The sequence below is a fragment of the Catharus ustulatus genome, chromosome 6 (assembly GCF_009819885.2).
Source record: "Catharus ustulatus isolate bCatUst1 chromosome 6, bCatUst1.pri.v2, whole genome shotgun sequence".
NCBI classification, from domain to species: Eukaryota; Metazoa; Chordata; class Aves; order Passeriformes; family Turdidae; genus Catharus; species Catharus ustulatus.
The window spans coordinates 36,833,134-36,859,657 of NC_046226.1; the positions used below are offsets into that span (position 1 = coordinate 36,833,134).

At 40.3% G+C, this 26,524-nt stretch overlaps 2 protein-coding genes across 6 annotated transcripts in view; one reads left to right on the plus strand and one right to left on the minus strand.

Moving 5' to 3' along the window:
* The first annotated feature begins 499 nt into the window (after positions 1–499).
* On the plus strand, positions 500–15,603 carry DNAL1 (dynein axonemal light chain 1). The gene is made up of 8 exons (XM_033063014.1): positions 500–596; positions 2,998–3,036; positions 6,296–6,405; positions 7,072–7,127; positions 8,628–8,683; positions 9,567–9,693; positions 10,105–10,248; positions 11,560–15,603. Exons 1-8 carry the CDS (start codon positions 594–596, stop codon positions 11,628–11,630), a joined length of 606 nt encoding a protein of 201 aa, XP_032918905.1. The 5' UTR covers positions 500–593; the 3' UTR covers positions 11,631–15,603.
* Positions 15,604–17,318: 1,715 nt separating this feature from the next.
* The window catches only part of MIDEAS (mitotic deacetylase associated SANT domain protein), a 53,764-nt gene continuing 44,558 nt past the window's right edge, over positions 17,319–26,524 (minus strand). For all 5 annotated transcript variants that reach the window (XM_033062410.2, XM_033062412.2, XM_033062411.2 and 2 more), the window contains 5 exons: positions 25,733–25,821; positions 24,434–24,583; positions 24,051–24,230; positions 23,485–23,684; positions 17,319–22,384 (listed from right to left, as the gene is read on the minus strand). In XM_033062410.2, the coding sequence (XP_032918301.1) occupies positions 22,177–22,384; positions 23,485–23,684; positions 24,051–24,230; positions 24,434–24,583; positions 25,733–25,821 (827 nt within the window). In that variant the 3' untranslated portion in view covers positions 17,319–22,176. The remainder of the gene's footprint in view (positions 22,385–23,484; positions 23,685–24,050; positions 24,231–24,433; positions 24,584–25,732; positions 25,822–26,524) is intronic.

The window sequence follows — 26,524 nt, forward strand, 5'->3', positions numbered from 1 at the left end:
CCACAGCCTCCCTGGGCAGCCTATTCCAGTGCTCTGCCACCCTCAATGTAAAGAAGTTCTTCATGTTGAAGTGGAACTTCTGTGTTTCAGCTGAAGGCTCTTTCTCCGTGTCCTGTCACTGGGCACCCCTGAAAGGAGTCTGGCACCATCTCTTGGCACCCACCTTTAAGATATTTGTATCTATGGGTGAGCTCTCCTCTTCTACAGACGGAACAGGCCAAGGTCCCGCAGTCTCTCCTCACGAGAGAGAGGCTCCAGACCCCTCAACATCTTCGTGGCTCTCCACTGCCCCCACCTCGAGTAGCTCCTCTTGCAGTGAGGAGCCCGGAACCCACAATAATTCTGTGCCAAACGCCCATCACGTTCCGTTCAGACGAGTGCTCGGGGGGCGGATGAGCTGCACCGGCCCCAGCTGGGAGCCCCGGCAGCCGCCCCTGGGGCTGCCCCCGCCCCGGCCGGGCCGTGAGCGCCGTGCGGGGCTCGGCCCAGGCCCCGCCCGTCCCACAAGGCGCCGCGGGCCGCTCGTGCGCGAGTTCCGGGCGGGGCGTTCCCCGCGCCCGTAGCAACCGGAGCGTTGGCGTATCCACGGCACCATGGTGAGTCCTGCGGCCGGGCGGCGCGGAGCCCCCGCGGGCCGGGCCCCCGAGCAGCCCGGGCTCGGCCAGAGCCGCCTGGGAGGCAGCGCGGGGCTCGGGGCGGCGGCTGCGCCGGGCACGGTGGCCTCGGGAAGGGGGGATTGCGGGGATAAGCCAGGAAGGAGGGGAGTCACAAACTCACTAACCTCGCTTAGTACGTGGTTTTAAGGCGGCAGTATCGGCGGTCACTACAGCGATTAGCTCGGTATCTGTTGCTGTGCAATTCCGATTTCATCTATTTAAAATACAAATAAATGTCTGCAAATAAAGGCGAAGTGTCGCTGTTTTGCTTTTTCCTGGGGGGGGTCTGGTCTAAATTTTGTAAATACGATGTGTCCAACTGCCATGTTTTGGGGAAGAAATACATCTTTTGTTACAACTGTTACTAGTACAGGTGTGGCTATTTTTCCCCTTCAGAGATTCTGTTTCTTGTTCCTGCCATGCTGATGGTGACTTCGGGGTCACCACTGGTCACTTGGCATTTTGAACATTTTAAGTATTATGACTTTATTTAGTCTAAATACCTGTAGAAAATTGTTCAATAAGCAGGTAGAAGAGCCCTGCAGATAAGTTTCTTGGAGGAAGTTTCCCTTAAGTAACCTCCCATGGCAGAAGATGCTATGATTTACCTACAGAAATTTCAAGTGCACCTCAAAGAAAATGAAATCCCTGATATGTGCTCTCCAGATAACCTGCTGTGCTTATGTCCATGTTTTCATCAAATCGGCAGAGAAAAGTCAACAGAGGGAAGAAGTTGCTCGTTGTGCTCACATAGATGAGTAGCTTTAAAGTCCAAACTGGTTTTAGGCATGACTTCAAAACAGCAGCAGCCAGTGGTCTTATAAATGCATTTCTGCCTTCAACATGAGGGACTGATATCATGTACCCAAGTGCTGTGGTGATGATTAGCTGCTGTAATTATGAAAAAGGCAATGAAGTTTCTGCCCCAAACTACCCAATTAACTGGAAGCCAGCTGTTTTTGCCTGCACACTGGTGGCAGCTATTAACTGGCTTGAATGAGGCTGTTGTAGTGGGAAATTAGGGGTGTGATCTTCTGAAGGAGAGGTCATGCAGATGTTCATCTCTGGCAGACACTGGGGAGCTACTGCTGTGGCTCAAGTTTTGCATTTCCAATAGGACTTAGAGCTAGCTATCACTTGGTATAGACCAGATTGAAATGAATGCCTGTCAGTGGGCAGAAACAGCTGGAACATCTGAGGATGTCTAAATGCAGGTGCATGTTGATGTTTAAGATGCATGCTCAAGCTTGCTGGCTTTTAGGCTGCTGCTGGGTGTTTGGTGGCTGTGGCCTTTTCTTATATACAGCTGCGCCAGCTTTTACTGCTGATACCAGAGTTTCCTGTGGTCCAGAGTAAAGTACCCAACACTAAAGCTGCCTGTAAGATATTTGGGGGGAGTTAGTTTGTTGTTTTTAACTTTTACAGTGTGGAGGTGTTATATATCTGATTATCTGAAAGGCTGCTTTTATCCATGTCCTGCTAGAGCAATAGAGATGTCAAAACTAGAGTCCTCCTGTATTTGTAGAAAGGAGGCTGTTGATCACTGTTTGTGAAAGATTGATCTCTGAAACCTCTTTAATCCAAAAGACACCTTGGAATATGTTTAATGTTTAGAGAAGCATTAAGCACATTGTTTATATACTACTGTTTTGGATATCTTTATGTGGTTTCACTAAGACTCTAATGTGAGGTGGAAAAGTAAAGAGTTAGTGATAACAGAAAGCTGGTCAGTGGGTCAGTCCTTAAAAAGCCTTAAAGAGCAGCTCTCAGGTTTTTCCAAACTGTTTTCACATCGCATGATGTAACTCAATGCAAAACAATTGGAAAGAAATCCCAAATATATATAATCCAGATTGCTCTTGTGTTTTGGCAAGATGTACCTCATTTTCTTCAGTGAATTTTAGGAGGCTGTATCATTCTCTGTCACAGACTTGCTTTCAGACATGAAGTTGATAATGCACAATAGAAAGAGTGAGGGTTTAAGAGCATTAGACCACAGTTTTCAAAGCAGTAACTTCTTATGCCTTTGAATTGAATTTCACCATAAAACCTAATAAGCAGTGTGCCATGGGGCAGAGGGTAAGATCAGGAAGATAATATCCTGACATTAAGCCCATTGTTTACTTCTGAAAATGCGGCAAAGTACCCCAGAAAACAAAATTACAGGACACTGGGGAGTTCCAACTTCTTTGACTTGGCTGACCCAAGATAATACAAGAAAGTGGTGGAAGAGGGGCAGAAAAGCAGGATAGGGAGGGAGAAGGGAGAGGTAATAGGTTTGCAGTGAGCAAGCCACTTTAAAAATTGAATGACTATTCACTTAAGTTTGTTTCATTTTTAGGCAAAAGCAACGACCATCAAAGAAGCTCTAGCCAGATGGGTAAGCAGAACAGTGCTTAGCAGCATGGGGTTTGACTGTATTCAACTGATTTTGTTTTTCAAACATTGTAAGAAATGTGTTTGTGTGAAACATCTGCTTTAAGAAGCTTCACAAAGTAAAATGGTGATTACTGCTCTTGTACACTACATTCTGTTGGACTTTTTGTACGTTCCTGTTAAATTAATGCAATTGGTAAAGATTATTTTGCCCTCCTGCATTGTTCTGCTGAATATGCATTGGTCTGAAGCCACAAAGAGATTCAAAGCTGGGGATGTATTATGTTTTAATTATGCTCTCTTCACCTTACCTAAGTGCAGTCCTTCCCACAGAATAAACAAGTACGAAATTCTCACCGTACTGAGTTCAGTACTTCAGACTTCTACATGTCTTTTGATATATGGTCCCTCATATTGTGCAAAGCTTAACTCAGAATGAGTCTCTTGGGTTTTTTTCTTTTTAAAGTACTCCATTAATACAGAAGCTCATTTGTTGGTGGCTGACCTGGTCTTCCAGAAAGCTGTATGCTGACAAGGATGCGCGTGTAATTTTAAATGATGATGTAGGATGCTCTAAGGTCGGGTTCACTGTCCAGTAAAACCGGTGAGAATCTTTCCCCAGTCTCTGAATTTTAGATGAAGGCACAGATGTGCTGTTGGGTGTACATATGCTTCCCTGCTGATTTTGGCCAGCTGCTAGAGCAAGGATTTATAAATGTTTTGGTCTCTGGAAGATATGGATGTGATATTGTGGGCAGATACACTTGAAAGCCAGAAGCTCAAGGTACTAGCCTTTAACTGAAGATTACAGTAATTTTACGACTATAATGCGCACCAGATTATAAGGCACACTTCCGGGTGTCGGCAAATTTCCGAACTTTTGCCCATATATAAGGCGCACCAGACTATAAGGCGCACTTTTTTTTTTGCAGCGAGGATCCGCCGCCGGCTCCCCCTGCACAGTTGCTGGCTGCAGCCCCGCCTCCACCTGGCTGCCATGGCACCATGGCCCCGTGGCCCCACTTCCACCCGGCTGCCGCAGCCCTGCCAGCCTCCCCCGTGGCTCGCACTTCCGGGTTGGCAAATTTCCAAACTTTCTACATCATATAAGGCGCACCGGACTATAAGGCGCACTTCTGGGTTCAGTCCAAAATTTTAGTCAAAAGGGTGCGCCTTATAGTAGTGAAATTACTGTACTTCCATTTTGAATTTTATCATTGTTTAGTACCTTCAGTATTTCAGGGGTTTTTCCAGTTATGTTGGTTTATCCCACAAACCTCACTCCTGCTCTCTTAGTAAGAACTAGAATGCAAACATTAGCATTAGTAGAAGTATGAACGGTGTATTAAAAAAGTTTGCTTTTCCTCCCTCACTCTTTCTGCCTTCCAGAACTTCAGCTCCATGTTTCCTATTACAGATTTATTTTTCATTTGCTCCTCTGTCACATCTCTTAGACAGAATCAGCCTGTGTCAGTGAGTTTCCATTAACATTAGGCATAAAGTGCTGAATTTGCTTTTCTGTTCAAGTTATTTGGGATGAGTCTAAATAATCCTTTTACTCTTCCTAATCTGGGCCCATGTGACTTGTACAATTGCATTTGGTGTTGTGTTTCATTCCAAACGTTTTTCTTCCCTTTGGCATAAGAGTTTACCTATGCCCTACAGTCCGGGTGACAGTTAAATCAAAATAACTTGAAATCAAAGCAGCTTCAACTTGGCAAACATATAACCTGTCCTTAAAAACACATCTGTTCTACCTATACTTTCTCTATGGCATATTGTGGTTGCACAGCTACTTACAAAAGTACTTGGCAATCAGGATGAATTTTCTTCCTGCAGGTGCTCACTGCTGGCCTAGTCTGTGTTGGAAGCTCTCTCTTTCATCTTTTTAAAGAAAAATGTATTTTTATTTGTTGGTATTAATGGATAGATTACAAACTGAATGTAAATACAAATAGATACAGTACTGTTCTCAGAACAGAAAATGGAAGTTTCACTTTGATGTTTGAACATGCCATCACCATATTCCAGCAAAACATCTGACATGCTTATTTGCTGAATCAGAAATTTTGAGTAAAAATACTGTCACACTGAATTTGGAAAGAAATTGGAATATAAATAAGTGTACAAGACAACATTATTTTTTTAAATTGAATTAAGTTTTCTAAAGTGTTTTGGGTGCATAAGAGGAAAAATAACGTTATCAAAACTTGGTGTTCTTCTGTGGGATACTAAAAGATTTATGGGACATGATTAATTTAATTACAAAGTTGCCATGTAAACTGGGGCACACTCAGCTATCACTCTTTTCAGTAGATGCATGAAATGGAGGAGAAAACAAGAGTCCTTGTTCTGAAAGTGCCAAGATTTCTCCTTTGTTCATGGACCTCTAGTCCTTGCACTGAACACTGAGTGAACTGACAAAATGCTCCCTTTGTGCTGTCAGGGAGGCAGCTGTCAAAACTGCTGCTACTTTCTAAATAGATACTTGTTCCAAGTGTTTAGTCAATAATTGCCATCACTTCAGAATTTTAAAAGCTTTAATAGACCATATTTTTTAATAAACCTAAATGCCAAAGTTATGCCCATTTTTCCAAGGCTCTGAATTGTCAACTTAGGTTGTAAATAGAAAATCTGTCTTTTGCTGTATTCTCCAAAGTGTGAAGTGTGACATCATCCCCCATTCTTTCTTAATGGCTAATTAGAATTTTTTTTTTTAATTTTTTTTTTTTTTTAGATTCTTAATGCTATGAATCTGTTGAGGTTCTCCCCCAAAACACATTCCCCTGTGCTCAGTTTGTGTTGTGAGCCAGGCATGAGTTCTGAGATTTCTGGGTGAAGTGGAAAAAAGACTTTTCTGTCAGATCTTTTGAATTTGTTTCTGCTATAGATTGGCCCTAGCTGAGGTTTCTGTATGTCAGTCTCCATGGAAATACCTTAATTCAGAATTTTAGCCTTCCATCTATTCTCCATTCTATGTGGCAGATGACGACTTTATTAAATTGTTGAAGTGTTACACAACTTGTAAAAACTAGCATATGTAATATATAAGTTATTTTGATATCTTGAAAATAAGCTAGCCTTACCCTTTTTGTGCTACACCAGCAGGAATCTTGATAACAGTACTCAAAATGCTTTCTCTTTCCAGCAGTATATTGGAATTACTTCTCCAGTATCACTATTGCAGTAATTCTTTCAGTATAGTAGTTCTTGGTAATTTGCATGTAGCAGTGAGTCTCTTCCTCACCTTCCCTTTTCTTTAGGAAGAGAAAAGTGGCCAGAAGGCTTCAGAGGCAAAGGAAGTGAAACTGTATGGGCAGGTTCCTCCTGTGGAAAAGATGGATGGCGCTCTCTCTGCTCTTGTTAACTGCGAGTAAGTTCAGTTAAACACATGTTGGAAACAAAATGTGCTCCTCTCTTCATTTGTTTTTTTTTGCTGTCCACTGCAAATACGCATTTACTGTGTTTAAGTGTGGCCTTCAAAGCAGCAGCTTTCTCTTCTTTTTTTTCTTAACTGAGTTTCTCTTTTTGCACACACTTGCCCTTTTTAATTCAAAGACCCTTGTAACTTAACTCAGAGTGTGTTAAGGTCGATTCCGTATTGATATTTGTCCCCAGAAAAATTATATACTCTTTGTCAGTATATAATTACAGATCTGTGTTTGGAGTCCATCACCTAAATGTCACATTTATGATCCCCTCCAAAATTAATGAAAAATAGAAGTGATTTGAGCAGGACTTTCAGAAAGAATTAGAGTAATTTCAGAAATAAACATCCATGCATTTGATAAGGCTAGGCATTAAAAGATAATCCAGTATGTCATGTAAGTAACTCATGGTACTTCCCCAGAAGCTAAATAAAATTGAAGAAATCTTAATGGTTTGAGGATATTTTAAGTCTGTTTACACATCCAGTTAGTTTACCATCTAACGAGACAAGAACATATAATTATTTCTAATGCAGTGGTGTTGGGACATGGAACTCTTCCAATGTAGTGATCCCTTATATACTGTGAATTGATTATTCTTGCTTTTAAAGGAAACTATCGCTGTCTACAAACTGCATTGATAGAATCGCCAACTTGAACAACCTAAGTAAGTGACAAGCCAGCTGTCCATTGTGTTTGTTTTCTGGTTGCCTGGTTAGGATATATCCCATCATTTGTTACATGTGTCCAGTTTTATTTGTACCTGTTAGTATCCTTTTTTTATTCCCTCCTTGTAGAACATTACAATTGACCTTTAAAATGACCAGTCTTACTGGAGAATGCATGCTGAGCAACAGTGGTGTATTGCAGCAGGTATCCCTGCACTAGCCTTGGCAGCTCTCTCACAGTGCAGCAATCAAAAAATTCCATTCAGTGAACACTTCAGTACCCTTCCATGGGCCTTGCTGTGCTATTCAATACCTAATCAGTTCAAAAGTGATGTCATTACTGTTTTCCATGCTCGTGATGGAGACAGTCTGCAGTTCAACAACTCTGCAAATGCATTATTGATTGCAGGGAGGTTGGAGTGTTGTAGACCTGGGATGGAAAAATGTCATTCCACTTTGGAGAAGATTGGTTTCATTTTGTTCATACTTTATAAATGGATGTGCCACCTGTCTAGAAGTAGAGCTTCTCTTTCTTGGACAGCTGTCTTTGAAACTCTTGGGTTACTGACTTTGGAACAGAAGTCTTAGTGGTCTGTCCTCAAGACTTTGCCTGTTGACATGAGGCTGGCAAAGAGCTGCAGGTTTTGAATAAAACTTCCAGGGTTTTCTGTTCCTATTAAAATGCCAGCTGGATAGATAAGGAATCTGGAATCTCATCCTTTCCAACAGCACACCAAGAGATCTGTCAAAGAGCTTGATGAATTTATTTCTTTTCATAATAAGCTCAGACTTCAAAAGATTGGAAATACTAGTCAGGAAAAAATATTCCAGTAGTCTTTCCAAATAACTGTTCAGTAGCTTCTGTACTTCAATTGAGTAATTATTATGAGAAAAAATAATTAGGCAGTTATACATAGAAGTGAAACTAATTAAAATTTTTAGTGGGATAAAACATTAAAAACCTTTAAAGCATCTTAAATATTTATATTAATGTAGATTCAAAACATCCACTCTATACCAAGTATTTGATGCTAAAGCCAAACAAACTAGAACTAAATTGAATGTCTCTCATCAGGCATATGTAAGGCAGCTTTATATAAAAACTAAATCTGCTGCCTTAAAATAAGATCAGAACCACTTTTGACTGGAGAAGAAGGGATATGTATTATGTAAGATCAAAAGAAGCAAGTCAGTAGTTAGAGTTCAGGTGCAAGGTGAAATAATAATTTTTGTTCAGTATTTATGAAAACTGAATTTCAGCTAGGTAACCTACACATGAGCAACTTTGTATTCATGAGTGTATTTCTGAGCTTTCCCCTATATCAATTCCTGATCTATTTAGGTCAGGAGGGTTTGTTTTTGTTAGGTTATTCTTAATTCAGCCTGTTCAGAGTGCAGTTTGTAAGCAGAATATGGCATTTTACCTGACATACAGCATCTTCTTATTAAAAAAAACCAACCCTGCTTATTAACAAGATTTTTTAAAACAATTTTTACAGAAAATTTGAGGATTCTGTCTTTGGGAAGAAATAACATAAAGAACTTGAATGGATTGGTATGTGCTGTTTAGTATCAACTCTTCACTAACAAAATAGAATGTGAGGTAATTCCCCTGTGTTCTTGCAAGTCTTTGCTGAGTTCAATAAAATTAATTGAATAAAAGGTTAGGCACTAACCTTTTACATTCTCCTTTTGCTATCATCTGTTCTCCCTCTTTTATGTTACCTGGCACCTGGAGCAGTATGGCTTTAGAGTGGATGTTGGCAGGGCTGAGTCTACCTAGTTGGAGAAAATTTGTTGAGAAAAAATTGGATCAATTTTGTTACATTTGAATTCAGGCCAGAAGAATACTTATTTTCAATCAGTATTTTTTTAAATGAATACATAAATTATTTTCTTTCTCAAGAGATAATGTTTCTCCTCAAAGCTATCCTCACCTTCAGAGATGCCATATCTCTTAAGTGTGAAATGCAGAGTTAGTGTGCAATGACTGGTTTAAAGAAACGTCTCTTTTGAGAGAATTATGAATGTGATTTCTGGCCAGCAGACACAAACATACCAGAATATACCAGGATAAATAATTCTCTCACATGGTATATAACATCCCTTCCAAAGCAGTTGTTGAATTGCATTCTCTTCACATATACTTGCAGTGCACAAGTAGGCAGAATTTTATCCTCTGCCCCTATGCCTCAAGCCAGCTACATCTTGTTTTATTCTAATATAGCAATTTCTGTCCTCCTTACATATATTTGCGTATATACCTTTGCCTTTTAATCCCCATGAGCATTTGCCATGCCTGATAATTAGGGACTTGCTTCAAAGAAAATGAGGACTAATATACCTTAGTATTTTCTAACGTGTAGAAGGTGAAGAAAGAGTATGAATAATAAGGAGGATGTACTTCTGCCTATCTGAGTAGTCCTGTCATTTTCCAGGAGGCAGTTGCTGAAACTTTAGAGGAGCTGTGGATCTCATACAACTTAATTGAGAAACTGAGGGGTATCCATGTAATGAAGAAACTGAAGGTTCTTTATATGTCAAATAATTTGGTGAAAGACTGGGGTAAGCCATGCATCTCTACTCTGTAGAGACTTCTGTAGTATGGTGAATGCATGAGTTAAGTCACCAAGTGAAAAATAGTGCTGTATCTCATGGAGCTTTGATTCTAACTGACAAGCCTGCAGACATGTGCAAAATCCCTAAACATCTACTTATGCAACAGAGTAAAAATAGTTAGAATATTGAATTTAATTTTTAAGTCCAATTAAATTAATGCTTTTGAATCATCTTTGTTCAACCTCTTTTACGACACATCCCTATTCTTTAACCTGACACCAGTTAGAGCCCAAGCAGTCGCTCTCCTGTTGTATCTCATGCTCTTTATGTTTGCACTGAGGGTGAAAGGAATGTGTGGTGCAGATGTACTTTCCATGTTCTACAATCTGGTTGGTGTTTTCACCTTTGTGGTTGCAGCAGAGTTTGTGAGACTGGCAGAGCTGCCAGTACTAGAGGAGCTGGTGTTTGTAGGCAATCCACTACAAGAGAAATTTGCTGCTGATCAGAACAGTTGGATTGGAGAAGCAACCAAACGGGTACCCAAGCTGAAAAAGCTGGATGGTGAGTTTGGGGTATGAGGCAATTGGGGTGAGTAAAAACCTCAGAGATGCATTTGTGTGCCCATGAAATTCATTTTCCTCCCTCCTCTTCAGAGTTACTCAGAAGTAGTTACTGAGATCCTGTCCACAGCGTTTGATGGATTTTGGAGTGTTAAATCCAAGTGGTCTTGCAGCCTACAGTTGGGCATTATTCTATAGTTACCCAAGTAGTTTTGTCAAATACCTAATAGGGAATGGAAAGATTTAGCATTAAATAAGTTAACAAGGCTTTCATCTGCCAAGTTGAATTACAGTTTTCTCAACAAAAGAGGTGAAATGAGAGAATAGAGATAGACAGGAATATGCTCTGGTTCATTTTTGATGCCAGAATAAATTTTCAAAACTGCATGCAAATTTCCTAATGCCTGAATATCACCCTCCATTACTACAGTAAGCCTCAATTTGTAAGCTGTCCTCTCCTATTTAATACTGATATGAAAAGATATTCAACCATCTATTGACTAAAAATTAGATAATTTTGAAATCTATTTTAAAATATATTAATTCCTGTCAATGGAGATGTTAGCTGTTCACTATTATCCCTGCTTACTAAATCAATGAAGGGAAGATGAGGAGTGGTAACACTAATATAGAGTCAGGATAACAGCAGGCATGTCAACAACATGAGACAGCTTCACTACAGGGAGCAGTGGATGGGAAATCTGTTACCAGATTCTATTCAAACCAGCTCAACTGCAGTAAAAAAATTATTAGAAAGTGAAAGCCTGATGAGAGAATTGCACTGCTAGGAAGGATGGCCTGGAGTGGCCCATTTGCTGTTGCAGTAGGAGAAGTTTTGAATGTAAAACAAAAAAAGGAATGGGGCACATATTTGTGGGCAAAAAGTGCCCTTGGTAGTGTAAGGGGTAGACTTACTAACCACACTAAAATGGGCATATATGTCCTGGAAAAGGCAGCACAAAGTAGGAGCCCCACAAGAGAAGGGTAATGTGCTGATTGGTTGTTAGCAGTTGAGCTGACTTGGTACATCTCCCAAAGACCAAGCAACGCTGATCTTTGCCGACCATGCCTTAGTAACTTTTTATTCCCTGCTACCGAAGATGTTGGAAAAACATCCAACCGAGGAGCTCATCAGTTGAAGGCTTTTCTAGTTAAGACCAGTTGAGGTATGCAGAAGTTCATGTTAGTTAGCAACAGGCAGGAAATACAACTCTTGAGTCTTTCCAACAGGATAGATAAGCTTTCAGATAGATCATAATTAATTATGTCTTCCTCTTCTTCTTTTCCTCTTTTTTTTTTTTTTCCTTCTAAGGTACCTTAGTTGTTAAAGAAGAAGAGGAAGAAGGAGCAGAAGGAGTAGAAGGAGCAGAAGGAGGAAACTGATGACACTTTCTTGTTGTGTATTAAATTATTAAAATAATTCCAGATAGCTTGGCACATAAACTTTTATAAAACATTTGTTTTGAAGAAAATCTTTGGGCAATTTTTAAAAGACCAGCTTATCTCCACAGTCTCTCACCCAAAGAGTTAGTTACCAAAAATTGCTCACACTGGTTTGTCAAGCTTAAGACACCTTCTGTAGAGACTAGTGGAGCTGAGTTTACTTGCTGTTTGGCTAGCAAGAGATCTTTATTTAAATTAATGCATAGCTATTTTTAATTCCTGATTAGTGGTGCTTGTTGTTCACTCTTGGGTTATAAAAGAACTGTTTTAGCTTATTTGGTGCTGCTGGCCGACACTGAATTGGAAACTCTGAGGCCAGAAGAACAATGTTGTGGTTTAGAGACACCTGACAAGCTTTTTTGTGTTTAACTTTGCCATGGGACTTTGTCAATATTTTTAATATGTGAGTTTGCCTTTTCATTCCTTGAAGTGTTATGCCAAACAGGCCCAGTAGTTGCAGACGTACACACAGGAAGGTATTGGTCTGACGAGTGCTTGTTCCTGACCTTAAGTCTTGAAATGGGCTTCTCACATTGAACTCAACTGCATTGCTTACAGCCATGTATAACTTATATATTTATTTATTTTTAGGAGGCAGTGGGAATTCTTTGCATGGTTTCCTTAAGACTAAAATACCTGCTAACTTTGGGTTTTGTCTCTTAGTAGAAAATTACTTTAGATTGGAATATGTGGCTATTAGCCTACAGCTGGTTTCTGGCTTTGGATTGGGTCACTGGTGGACATAATCCTTCTCAGCTCTGGAATCTTCCTATAACTAAGTAGGCTGATAGTAACAGAGAAACTAACAGCAAACAGAAGACCTGGGCTTGAGGACAGAATATTTTGATCTTGGGGATATTAATTTTTTGTGGAAGCACAGGTGAGAGAAAGTATATGTAGTTAGTGGGAACAGTGAGATGATGGTGAGATGAGATAGATGAGATGAGATGAGATGAGATGAGATGAGATGAGATGAGATGAGATGAGATTGAGATGAGATGAGATGAGATGAGAGCATTGGTAAAAAAACTGTTGAAGAGGTAATAAATGGGCTATATTGCAGGGTAACCAGTTTTAGTAAAGCCCCATTATGTGGCTATTTCTAGTGAAAAGCATTCAACAACGATGAAGACATACCTGATTGCACTCTGGGATGCCAGTAGTGTAGTTTTTCTTCTCTTTGAAGAAAAGATGGAGTCACCTGAGTAGATTTTTCTGCAGTTCCTTTTTGGTTTTTTAACAAGCTTTTCTTCTGATTTGTGGTACCATCTTTTTTTAAATTGATGTGGCAACAAGTGCATCTGCTGGTTCCAGCCCAGGTATAGATGAGATGGGGGCAGAATGCCACTTTTAAGTTATTTTGTTCATGAAGGTGTGGCAGGAGTCGAAGTCTTGGAAGTCAAGTTCAGAGATGAAATGGTAGGATTGGCCCAGGCAACAGTGGTATACTGATCTCAAGCTCCAGGTATAATTGCAGTAGGTGATTCGCTCTAATCAGTTTCTAAGTGAACACTGTGAAGTAAATGATTACAAGACAATCACAGTTTAGTTTCTATATACTGCTTCTTAATCTGTGATTATTAGGGGAGTTCTAAAGCATTCTGATTTAAGACAGCATTCGCTGAAGAGGTTTTGGTTTGATTTGGCTCTGTTACTAATAGAAAGGTCAAGAGTGCAATGGCAAAAACTCTGGACATTCTTCACCCAGCACAAACTATTTCCAGGCAGCTGTTCTCAGAAACTGCTTTCTTAGTTAGCTAGTTTACTGGATTTAGACAACTTCATTTTCGTTTGTTATTTCTTTAGAAGTGTTCTCCTAGCTTTATCATGAGTTAAAGGCAGCATTGACCAAGAAGCACCATGGAGGAGTGTTTACAGTCAGCAGCCATTTCACACATCTTTTGAAGCCGAGCTACTCTGTTCACTTGCAGCCAACCATTCTTGGCAAGGTGGGTGTGCTTGGGCAGTCCAGAGCCCAGGGCACACTTAGGCTGGCCCCATCTGCTGGGGGGGAGCCCACTGGCTCTGCCCTTGATGACTGCAGTTAAAGTGTGGCTCATGTGAGCCAGAGCTTGACTGGCTCAAAACTTGCCTTCTGAGTGTTCCCAACAAGCGGAAATGTCAAATTTGTCTCTGTGTTTGGAGGTATTTTCTGAACAGACCACATGGTGCTCTTCTAGTGCTGGCCACAAAGAAAAGTGGTTGAAGCTGTAGACCTGGTCTCTCCCAGCACAGCTGCAAGTGATGTGTATGGCTGGGTCAGCTCCACACGACTGTGACAGGAGGTAAAGGGAGTGACGAGCACAATCCAATGCCAAGTAATCCTACTGGTTGATTCTTTAAATATGGCCTAAGACTGTACATTTCTGAGGGTTATGTCAGATACAGCAAATACTCTACACTTTGGCTATATTGGGGCATTCTGAGAGAGGAACAGAAACTTAGTGCTCTGACTATGTTGTAATGATTGAAGTGAAACACAGATCCACTGACAAGTTGTGAGGGCTAAGAGCAGTTCCTGGCTCTTGTAAGTCATCAGTAGAGGCTGCAGCTACAGGAATCAGTCCAAAACTATTTTAGGTGGTGGTAGAGCTGGGTGGATTTTGTGGTGCACTGGCATTGGTGCTTTCCACAGATGAAATAGCACAAATTCTCTAGCTCTTTTCTTTGGGGTCTGCACTGTAAATACCAACAAAAAAGGGGGAAAAATAATTATTGAAGGAAGGGAGCATTCAGTCTTAGCATATAATTTAAAACCTTTCTGATAAAAACTATGTGTCAGTCTCATTGAAACAATACAGTAAGAAAAGAATTGGTTGTGGCTTTTGTTTGCCCGGATATGCTTCATCTCAAAGCTGGTAGCTTCACTCTACCTTGCTTTGCTTAATGAGTCATGATTACTCTGAAGAACAAAACAACCCTCCCCGCCCCCAAACTTTTTCTCCTCCAAAGTAAAGCTTCCCTAAATTTTTAAATTTGCACTTTAAAATTAGGCACTGGATGTGGTGGAAGACGTGGAGAGGTGGTGGAATTAAAACAGCTGCTTTGCATATTGGTGGTGCTACATGATATTATGTGTGAGGTGACAGTGACACCTTGGCCTGTGCGCCCACAGGGACATGGGAGTGAGATGCTGGAAAGCTGGCTCTCACTTGTACACTCTGCTGTTCCCTATCACACCACATCCACTGAAATAGTAAGCACATTATTATTCATGGATGAAAAGAGCACCCATGTTAAATGTGCAAGCCATGTGGAATTCTGCTTTTCCCAGTGAAGTTACAGAGGACTAGCATCCATTTTATTCCTTACAGAAACATCCTAAAATTAAATTAGTGGTAGGAACTAACTAGGTTTTTTGCTTGCTTGTTGGCACACTTACCTGTCTTCAAAGAGCTGATTGATATATGTAGTGATTATTGAGAAGTGATGGAAAAATGACAGAAGAGACCTGAGAACCAGCAGATGACTCAGGTTACACTAGAAGTAGGCTCATCTAGAAAAACTCCAAGCAAGAGAGCACTTTTAACATCCCCTTTGGCAATCTTTTCTATACAGTAATTTTGTAGAATGAAAAGTTGTTAAATTTGCTGTGTTTAAATTAGTTAGGCTATGTTTATAAATGTTCTTCTGTGAAACTTGTTCAGAAATAATATAAGCTTATTTTATACAAATGTCTTTGGCTGATGCGTAATGAAATAGTTCAGCTTGTGAAGAGTATTTGGAAACTAAATTTTGTTCTCATTAAACTTTCCTAGCTGCTCAGGAAGCAATGTATTTATAGTATGATAACATGTAAATGCTGTTCCTTATTGCCTCTATATTTTAGAATAGAAAATAACTTAAGGATTTAAAAATGCTGATATATTGTGATTGTTGTCATCTGATACATAAATATTTTTCCGTCTTTTAAGATGTTGGTTGTCAGAATTTGTTCTAAGGTCCGAAAAGAAAAGTCTACTACTTTTATATGTGGAAAAAAAAAACATATAAGTTAGAGAAATGGCTGGTCTTTCTTCAGTACAAAATTACTAATTCACTTTCAACTTAAATTCTGTTAACAGTAATTAGTTCCATAAAACCCAAACAGGTGAAGGCTGACTGATTCTTAAGTTTCTCTCATAGAAACTTCAGTCTTCAGTAGACCATGTCACTGAAATGTAATTTCAAAACTCTGATATAAAAGAAACTCTTCCTAGCCCACAGCAGTTGGTCTCAATAATGACAAGAGCAGCATCCTATAGTGATGGCTGTAATGCTATTTAGAAAACATATAAGGAGTTACTGCAGAACAACTCTTCACAGTACCACTAATTCAAAGCTTACTAATCACTAAAATGCTTTATAAGATTTCTTTTAGTAGCTGAAATAACTTCCAGAAGCTTGGGCTTAGATCCAGCAGTTAAAAAAAGATGGAAAAAAGAGCAAACACAAATTGCTCAAAATGTGTGGGGTTTTTGATTGTCCAAGCCTTTTGTTTGCACAGCCTCAGGTTTCCCTTGACAGGGAAGCAAATTCATGACTTAAAGCCTGAAAGTGCTGGTCTGCTATCTCAAGTGAAGGCTTCAGTGTTCCCTGTCTCTTCACACACCAAGAAAAATACTTTCTTCTCCAAATGCTATTGCTGATCAACTGCCAGGAAGAGGATTAAACTAAAGCAAGGACTTCTACACTGAGCTGGAAAGAATAGTCATGTCTTGGACTGTGTCTTTCTCCTGCCAGCTTTGCCAAAAATATTGAAATGAAAAGGCCAGCATAAAGTAACAGGTGTGCTGCCTTACATCTTAACGGCAATCTCACAGACCAGTCAGGCACTGATACACATTTCTGCCCTCTGCTTTATGTAGCATTTGTAGCTTTTAAAGACATCATGCCCATAGGTGTGAGAACACTGTGCAGCCCAGTTAACTAAAAAGTTAAGTACCAAAACGGAAGAAAGATGTTTTGAGGACAGACAGAAGCTTATTTAAAATCCACACCAAGAGATCCAACTGCTGCCAGAAAAAACAAAATACGTGCTGTGTAACAACAGCCCCCCTTAGATTCAGGTAACAGCTAAGTGCCTTTAAGACAGTATTTACTAGAAGTTTTTTCAAACTTTGTCACTGAAAAGTGTGATAGAGTATGATCAACAACTGAAGCCATCCCAGAATTCACACCTGATGCAGGTACTCGGTTACTCCACGATGTCTTTGCCTTGCCCATGGTCTTTGCAGTTGTTTCAGGTAGTGTCAGAATCTCACCAATCTTATTTACAGCACAGTAGACCCAGAACTATTCCTCAGGAATTCCTAGCACACTGCCAAGGTTGTTTCTGGGAGGCTGCTCGCCTTGGAATGGGACACATGTGCCATCAACACTTCTGTAACGCAGTGGAGCTGCAGATTTCTCTGGTGTCCTACAGCTGCATGTGCCAGTTACATTCATGGATGTAAGACATAAAACACATTGCAGGCTTGGGTCTTGGGGGAGAGGTGAGGAACTCCTCGAGGGCTGCTGGGGAAACACAGGTGAGTAGGAATAGAGAGCAGACCAGCCAGAAGGACTCTCAACCGCCTCCTGTGCATCACAGCCTGCAAAAGCCCCTAGCCACTCCCTCATACCATCAAAAAAACTCAGCTAAGAAACTATTTTTTAAACCTCATTTAATAAAAGGTTTCTTAGATATATAGAGGATATTAAGTAAATAAGTTACATAGTACATTACAATCACATCCGCAAGATTTCCTTTAGTGTATTAATATTTTATAAAAAAGCACACAAAAAATAATTTCAGTCCAGTCTATCACAACTGTACAGCAACAGGTAAATATATTTATATATGTACATTTTAAACATGTAACAGTCTTTTAAAAGGTGCCCTAGGCAGCAGACACACAAAAGGAAGTGTCTGCTCACTTGTTAAAATAAAAGTAATATACTTTATTATAAAGCATTTATACAGTAATTACAAAGGCTGACTGCTCCTGCACAGTACACCAAAGCTTTGACTACAAATTTAAAAACAGAACATAAAAAGAATGAACACAAAAAAGTTTATATCAAATCTGAACTACAAGGGGAAAAATACATGTGGAGAAGCTGCAGGAAACTTTTTTAAAATACACAATTACATTTCTATAAAAATATATGTTGTCTTCTAATCTGGAGAAGTTAAGGGTTTTTTAGGCTCAGCTGCCAGTGGATCTTAGTCATGGACAGAAAGATCCTTAGACAGCTTGGGATTCAAAGTTTGTGTCTTCCTAACATATGACACAGGAGAGAAGGAGGGAAAGTAAAGCAGCTGAACCCAAGTGACGAATTTACATAGAAACTCACCCTCCCAGAAATCAAACGTGATTTGTAGACTTGCTTCTCTATCTCTTTAAAGCTTTATAAACTCCCAGACATACATCAGAAGATAAAGCAGGGAGAAAGTTTGTGTGGGAAAACGTGTATTAGAATAAGGTTTCTGGTAAGCACTGGACTAAATGTGCCTTTGTATGAAAGCAGACAAGACTCCTATGGCTATAGTCCTTCCTACTTCCATTTCTTTAAAATACAGTAGGTATCTGTAGCAACCTTCTAGTCTGCTGCCTGAAAGAGAATTAAGAAGTGTGTAACTGCTGAGAGTAAGAAAGCTCACGTTTGTGATTTAAGAAACACTTTTTTTGAAAAGTGTTGATTTTAATCTAAACTTGTTGCAATGATAAAAATGACCAAAAGCCTCAGTTTGATAAATCAAAGAGTATTTTAGTTAATTTGGACTTTGTCTACAGTGGGTTTAACAGATGAGTTACCTTTAAGCTTTTGAATTTCTATCTTTGCCCTGCCTTTAAGCAGCTACATCCCTACCTGTTTCTAGCCAGCAAAATGCCATGGTCCTGCACAGCTGAATGAAATTCTGTAGACCTTCAACTTACAGAGCCAAGTTCTCTCTGATACCATCACCTGTATCAGTAAAAGAACAAACATCAAATAAATTAAAATGCAGAGTGGTTCTTGCAGCTAGACTGCAAAACACCTGCAGCTATATCAGATATGCATCACAAGTGCATGCATCTATCTAGTAATTACATACAGAGTCTTAAAAAACTCAGATCCCATGCAGATCACAAACCTGAAAGACTGAATCTATCTGTAAAGGGCAGGCAGAAGCACAGGCAGAAGTACATGATCAGGGCAAATATGACCTGTCACTGCATCTCCATGATGCCCAGTGCTGGCATCAAGACTCAAGTAGGTAATGATTTGAATTACAGCCATGTGACTATGGGGAGCATGACCACCTGAAGCCTGATCTTGCACTGTAAAAGGCAAATCTACTAGTACACAGTTACAGAATGGCATTCTATAAATATTATATTTGTTCCCATATAAAAGAACTAAAGCGACCTTGAGACATCTTGTTCAAATTAATGACTTTCTACTGCCTGCTTTCTAAATTAGCAGCTAACCTTTACATTAAATGGGGATCAATCAATAGGCCTTTAAATTATGGAAAATAATGAGAATGGAGTTTTATAACAGACATATCAACAGAACATTGACAAGAATTTTGTTTGTTTGGGGTGGGTTTTTAAAAATCTTAACTGGAATAACACAAACTTAAATTAACACTGTGCTGCAGTGAAGAGCCACTCAAATTATTTTCCCCCACAAAGGGCAGGAACGTAACTCATTCCAGATTAGACAAATTCCATTTAAATGCTTTGAACACATAAATTGGGGGGGTTGATTGTTTAGGTTTTGGTTTTGTTATTTTTTTTTAAAAAAAACAATTCTCTGCCAACTTTTGACAGTAAGCAAGTTCTAATTCAAATGCAGGATTAATTCCAAACTCCTACTGTAAGCCAGTGGGTACAAGGCTTGGTTTGCTTGTTTGTGTTTTAAGATGACACTTGGAGGAGCTGTTTTCCTTACTACCATACCAGAAAAGAAGTCTTCTGGTGGCTGGTAGCAATTTGAAGTATGCTCAGAAACATTCCAACTTTATGCCACTTACTTGGCACATTTACCTGATTGTGGTCAGCCCTGCTAACCCACAGCTGTAACAGAGATTATCCTCAGAAAAGCCCTTTTCTGATTTTCTTCCAGTGACAGACTGTGTCCAGTTTTCCTGTTCTGTTCTACTTATACTGCAGCAGGGTGGGAGAGAAACAACCAGTACTGGAATCAGTACAAAATACACACATTTTTATGCAAGTATAGAAAACCTCTGATTTGTTCTAATCAGCACCTCAATGGCTTGTCCTTGACAAGAGGAAAAATTATATCAGTTTCCTAAAATACAGAGAATCAGTGAAAGATCTGGCCTTTGGAAGACTGTAATAATGCTTGCAGTTGCTTCACCTACTGTTCCTCCTGACACAGTGTGCTAAAGCTTCTGTTCTCTCCAAGGGCCCTAAGATAATGGCAGACAAGCATTTTTTCCAATTTATAAATAAAGATAAAAATCAACACTGAAATCCTTAAGAGGAAGACTGATTTGCTTAAGCTTTTTTTTAAAAGAGCAACTTTTAGTTCTTTGCAGTTTTTTAATGATTTTAACAGTTCATGATGTGCCATGTGCTTCTTGGTTAGTCAACAAGATCCATTCAACATAGGCACATGGAGCAATCATCCAAATGCTGAAAGGAAACCCAGTTTTGACAGGAATGAAAAGTATAATCTTGACAGAAAATTGAACACTTACAGGTGAAAGTGTCAACTTTGCAAAGAGTGCAGTCCTTAATGATGTTCCTCCTAATTTTGTAGGAGAACTAACTGTTTCTGCTATTCAGAAAAACAATTCTATGCTAAGGCATAGATATGTCAAAGCAAACATTGTACAGTACACAGCCTCCCAAACAAAAAAGTGAAGCCATCGTGGTTGCATAAAACTACAGGGCAAGGTGACCAACAAATGACATGCTGGAGTTATAGCCTCTTTCTGTAGTTAATCAGGAATTTATCTAGCAGCTGGAAGGGTAAAGATTTAAAAAAAAAAAAAAATCTGCCAGTCAGGCACACCCTGTAGTTCACACACAACATCTCTTGGATCCCTGCTGGGGAAGGCAGGAGCAATCAGCTCCTTCAGTATGGTCTGGTCTGACACAGTGCCAGCACTCAAGAAGCTGGGGATCACTGCTGCCTCTAAGGACTGGATGGAGGGAGGGAGCTGGGCAGCCAGGCTACAGGATGGCACCAGATGGCAATGAAGCACAAGTGATTCTCTGCATCCTTACAAAATAGTGATAAATGTGGGCCTATAAACATGTACAGAACAATCCTGTGCAAATCTAACATCTGTCACCTGGGCCATTTTGGTGGCTAGACTTTCTGGGCTAGCTTGTGTCAGTTCTGAAGGAAGAGTCAGCCTTTCAGCAAAGAGCACAACTCACAGTAGGACAATCCAGCAGGCAGCACTGACCAGCCACTGGTGTGCAAAGAGGTGACAAGCTTCTCCTGTACATACTGCCTGACAATAACTGTCCAGGAAAGCAGGGCCCCGCCACAAAAGCTTGATGACGGCAATTTCAACGAGTAAATGAGGGTTGCAATAAGACAGAACAGGATATTGAGAGGTAAAAACATTCACAGAGGGATCACTTGCTGGAGATGAGAGTCCATTCCTCCCGTTTCTGAGGCACACAAAAAGATCTGGGCTCATTTTCACTAAACAAACTTGCTCCCATTTATGTAAATTCAAACCCAGCAGTTTTCATTTCCAATTGCACTTGTGAAACCCAGACTCCTTTAAGTTAGTCAAAGGCTGACTATTTTGTTTTCCAAGATGACACAGCCTGCAAGGCCTGTGGCTACTCTAATCGCACAGGACATTTTTATATCCATTGCTACATTCTTAATGCCACAAGATAACTGACCTCAGGCTTCTTTTTGAAAAACAAAACTTCCTCTCAAAGGGAAGAAGAGTGTCTTGCTCATCCCACTTTTCATTTTTGTGAAACAGAGGTCAAAAGTGCACACCATCTTTCCACAAAACTTGTCTGCCTCAATAACTGCTCAGAAAGAAAGGCAGGAAAGCATAAAAGGAAGAAGAACTTGCTGAGAAAGGAAACAACTAGAAATCACCAGTGTCACAGTAACTGGATACACTTAGCTCAGAGTAGAGCTTCATTCTCTTGCTCCAGTCTGGAAACCCTTATATCCAAGAGTCCCACTACCATGATTCCTGACAAGAACAAAAAGAAAGGTCTGACTGACCTGAGAGAACTTACTTCCACTGCAGGTGACATTGTTCTATTATGTACCTCAGATATCATTATAAATAGAATAGAAATCTTATTAGTCTTAAAAAAAAATCCAAGTTGAAACAAATCTTGTTATCCACCATTCTGGCTTGGTCAGTACTGGCAAGGTGAAGTGGAACATGTGGCATGAAAAAATGGCAGCACTGAAACCAAAACCTGATGGTTCAGGTAAGAAAGTGCAAGCAAAAAATAGTGAGACCACAAAGAGGGAGGTTGGGTCCAGCCTTGCTACTCCCTCCACTTCAGGTCTGCTGCTATATTTCTCCATCTTCATCCGAGCTGGCGCTGCTGCTCCCGCTGCTGCTGCTCCCACTGTCACTGCTCTCTTCCTGCTGGGCCTGGCTGTGGGCTGCTGCTGCTGCTGCCGCCTCCTTCTCCTGCTGCTTCAGCGCCGCCGCCTTCTTCTCCTGCTCCGCGTGGCTCTTCATGTGGGCACTGCGGCTCTTCACCTTGTAGAACACCCTGAGGAAGGCACACATGTACATTAGCATTGGCCTCTTCTATGCTTCCTTCAACACCTCTCCAGAAGAGCTTTTGCTGCTCTGGCCTCAAGTTCGTGGGCTTCCGCTCTGGAACTCCCTCTGGCACCGTGATAGAGCACCTACAGCAAACACCAGTCAGATGTGTCAGCTAGCCGGGGCTAGCAGGGGATCCTGAGCACCCTCAAACCACTTGCTGCATTTCTTACTGTGGCCATTTCTCTGTCAGCTCTGAATTCGGACAGGCAGTGCTGATATCTGAATTATGTATGTGCTGCTTAACACAACAGGGCTCTAGTTTTCAGGTGTACCCCTGTGCTGAATAATACAATAAGCATGGAGGCAAATGATGGCCCAGTGCCGTTCCTGAGCCTTGTCCACACAGCTCAAAATATCTGAACTTTTTCCTTCTGACTCTACATTTCTGTTATCTGTTCCTCCACCATTAACTATGTGGATTTTGCATCAAGTGCCACAAGTGACGTTCAGACCATTAAGAATCCTTGTCTGCTTGTCCTGTTGTTTTAAGAGTAAGCAACTTATGTAGGGAACTAAATTTTCTTGATAGTTATGATCCTGTTGGCAACAAATCTACAAAAATTATTAAAACTGTGTGAGGAAATAAAATATATTTCACATCCACCAAAGACAGCTGCAAATTTAAGCAGATGAACTATGTACCCACTGGCCTAACAGCTGCTGCTATAATGATAGTAGTGTCTCGCATTTCTACAACACTCTTCTTAAGTCCATACCATGTCCTTTATATGTGATTTAGCAAATACACAGAAACTTCTAGTTACAAAAATGTAAGCATTACAGAGGGCAAATACAGCAGCTGCTTGGAAGTGCAGCTTAACACCAAATACTGCATATAGTTGAAATGCAGGTTGTATCTCATGCAATTTGAGGAAAAACAAGCCTTAGTTTGCAAGCATTAGTGAGGTCATAACTCATTAAAATTATTGCAAATGCCTATGGCCTATATAGAAAGACAGAAAGCTCTGTCTTTGAGAAAATGCATCGACAGGAGATACCCTACCGTGATTCTGTGACTACTCCTGGAAGCAGAGTTAGTCTTACCTGCCACATTTTTTACATGGAAAAGTGCTTTCTGTGTTTTGTGTTTTACTGGTAGCATCTGTTTTTATCTTCTGTTTCCTCTTCTTTCTCTGCACTGGAGCAGTAATATGCTTTCGAGGCTTCACTGTTGTCTCCCTTGGCTTCCTCCCAATTCTGCCCATGACAGTTGCCTCGTGATTCCTCACATTGGTGTTGCTGGCCTTTGCAAAGAGAAGAAGAGTTAAGGCAATGTGACACTTAAACCCACCAGCAAAAGGAAGACAGTGGCTGAGCTCCTGTGCTTCACTCATTCCAGACAAAGGTTTTATGTAATGAGAAAATCTTCAGGCTATTTTAAGGATATTTCTCATCATGGCCCTCTGTGTGCACCAGCCACAAAGAATACATTGCATTTTTCCATCTTACACATCCCAGTCACTCTGAGCTATCTCAGCCCAATCTATTACTCCAGAAGAAGTTGGAAAAAGATGGAAACTTTTTACATCTGGAACTGCCCACCTGTTTTCTAAACTATTTGCAGAGTGAAGGTGGCATAGAAAGCACAACATGCATAATGCAGTACTTACTATTACACCATCCTGTAGTGTCTGTTCATCTTCCAGAGCATCAGCACTCCTCTTCCTGTTATCCAACCCTTCGTCTGCCTCCTCTTCTTCCTCCCCTTCCTCCTCCTCCTCCTCATGCCCCTGTTCCTCACTGAAGATGTCCCTTCTGAGAGGAAGAACACGTGCAAACCTATGGGAACTCTTCACCAAAAGATAAAGAAACTGTTAATTTTGATGTCTGTTAAGTAAATGACATTATGTGACACAGGACACAAATTGTGAGTCTGGACCCCTGTAGAGAAGCCAGATTGTTTGTGCTTTTGATTTGACCAGTAAAAGAGACAACACACAAGACTTCAAACTACAGCCCAAAAGAGGTGAGAGAAATTTAGGAAATTACTTACCTTGATGTCAACTTCAGCTTCATCTTTCATAGATCTCTCATTAGCACCATCAATGTCCCCAAAGATTAAGGTCCCATTCCGACCAATTTTCACCTGTTTCTTGTATGTGTAGTAGAATTCCACACACTGAGCCACAGTTTTGGTTTTTATCTGTTGTTTAAAAAACATGAAAATCCAGTGGATGACATGATTTTAAAAAGACTTACAAATAATTACTAGGCATGCAATAAATACACTTTGTATTTTCTTTCCTTAGTAGTCTCTATTCCACCACAGCTGCTGTTCTAGCTTCCTTTTCTGTGTCATATTTGACTGTCTGCCTCATCCCACAGCCTATCCCCTACAGTTCACTGAGAACTAAAGGACAAACTTTACAAAGAAAAGCTGGTTAATGTAAAGGTGACAGAACCTGGAACTTTGTAAGACTTTGTAAGCTTAATGCACCTCTTAGCCTCTGAAATATTCCAGTTGAGCTATCAGGCTTGACAGCAGCCTCTCAGTTTTATGGGGGAGCATTATTTTGCAGCAGCACTTCAGAGGAGACTAGACCAGAATACCAATCCAAAAATGGAAGTGGAAGGTTTGCAGCCCTTTCCTGTTTCAGCCACGTGCATTTTGCGGGCATATGGTGGTAGACAATTATCAGCACAGATTTGTGACCATCTACGTACTCTGCATCAGTGATTTTTGTGAAACGTTTGGAATACATTCTTAGCTTCTGAGCTTTTGCAATTTAAATGCCTTTGGGGTATTTATTCAGTAAATATGCTTTCAGCTCCTGGTTTTGCACTCTCTTTCAGTGATTTTCCCCTTGCTGATATGTCATACCTCATCAAAATATGGGAGCAATCATTTTTACTATCATTGTCATAACACTGGAGAGAGAGAGAGATCTAAAGGAAGCATCATTCTCATATCCTTCTTTGGTCCTCTCCATCAGTGGCAAAAATGTGTTTCTTTTTAGTTTTATCAGCAAGCCATTTAAGCTAAACATTGACAGTGCTCTATAAATGTACTCTGCAGAGGAGATATCTGCAGCATGGACTAGTGGAAGTAACGCAGTTTAAGTACCAGGGTTAAGTAAACAACAGCAAAACAGACATAATTGCTCTAGCTTTCTGGTGAGATTTTATGTTGTGCTGGATACTGAAATTTCTCTGAAATCTTTTGAATGCAGGATCTAATGCTTAAAACTGAGGTTTCAGAAAAATCAAGACTGAACTTCCTGTATTAAATATTCAACAAATATGTAAAAATGTATCACGAAAAACACACAAACAAAAAACAAGAGTAACTTACAAGCTTTTGGACCAAGAAAAAGTCTTTCTTGTAGATTGCAATGCCTTTGTTGAATAGCTTTTTTTCGGCAACTTTCCACTTGTCTGATCCTGTAGGCAAAAGTAAGTTGTAATGGAAGCCCATACGATTTCAAATGTTTACTCTTCTACGTACTTTTTCTTCATGTTTGCCTTAAATAAGACCAGTACATGCAGGTGCAGTCTCTCCTCTAACCTACTACAGCAAAACTGCAGACTGCTGTTAACTTCTCCCTTACTGCTCCACATCAGCTCTCCTCTCAGCACTTCCTTTGTGTTAGATCTAGTGCTCATCACCACAGGTTAACTCAGCTCAGCTTGCAAAAACCATGCAGTTAGATGAAATAAGATGCTGCCCAAGCAACGTGACATGACACACTTTGTGGTGGCCCAGTCATAACATTTTATAGTAGGGAAATGGTGGGGCAGGAGAACAGGATCTTCTCTTTCAGCAGCAATGTGTACTTGAAGATTTACTACATCTCCAGTATTCCTCAAATATTCCTTGCCTCTAAAACAAACATATTTTTGAATTCCCTCCTTCCTTATAGATATTATTCACATAGCATTTACCAACACTGCAGTAGGAATGTGTAATAATGAAGAAATGTAATTCCTATGCTTTGTGGCACCAACTATTAGATGTCTCTCTACCACTTCAGGTCTTTCAGGTGACTTGGGTCACTCCAGATTACTGAAGTCAGTGTCACACAGCTGACTATTTTCTAATAAGGTGCAAGACGACAAAGGCAGTTTATGGCATTTAAATTTTGCA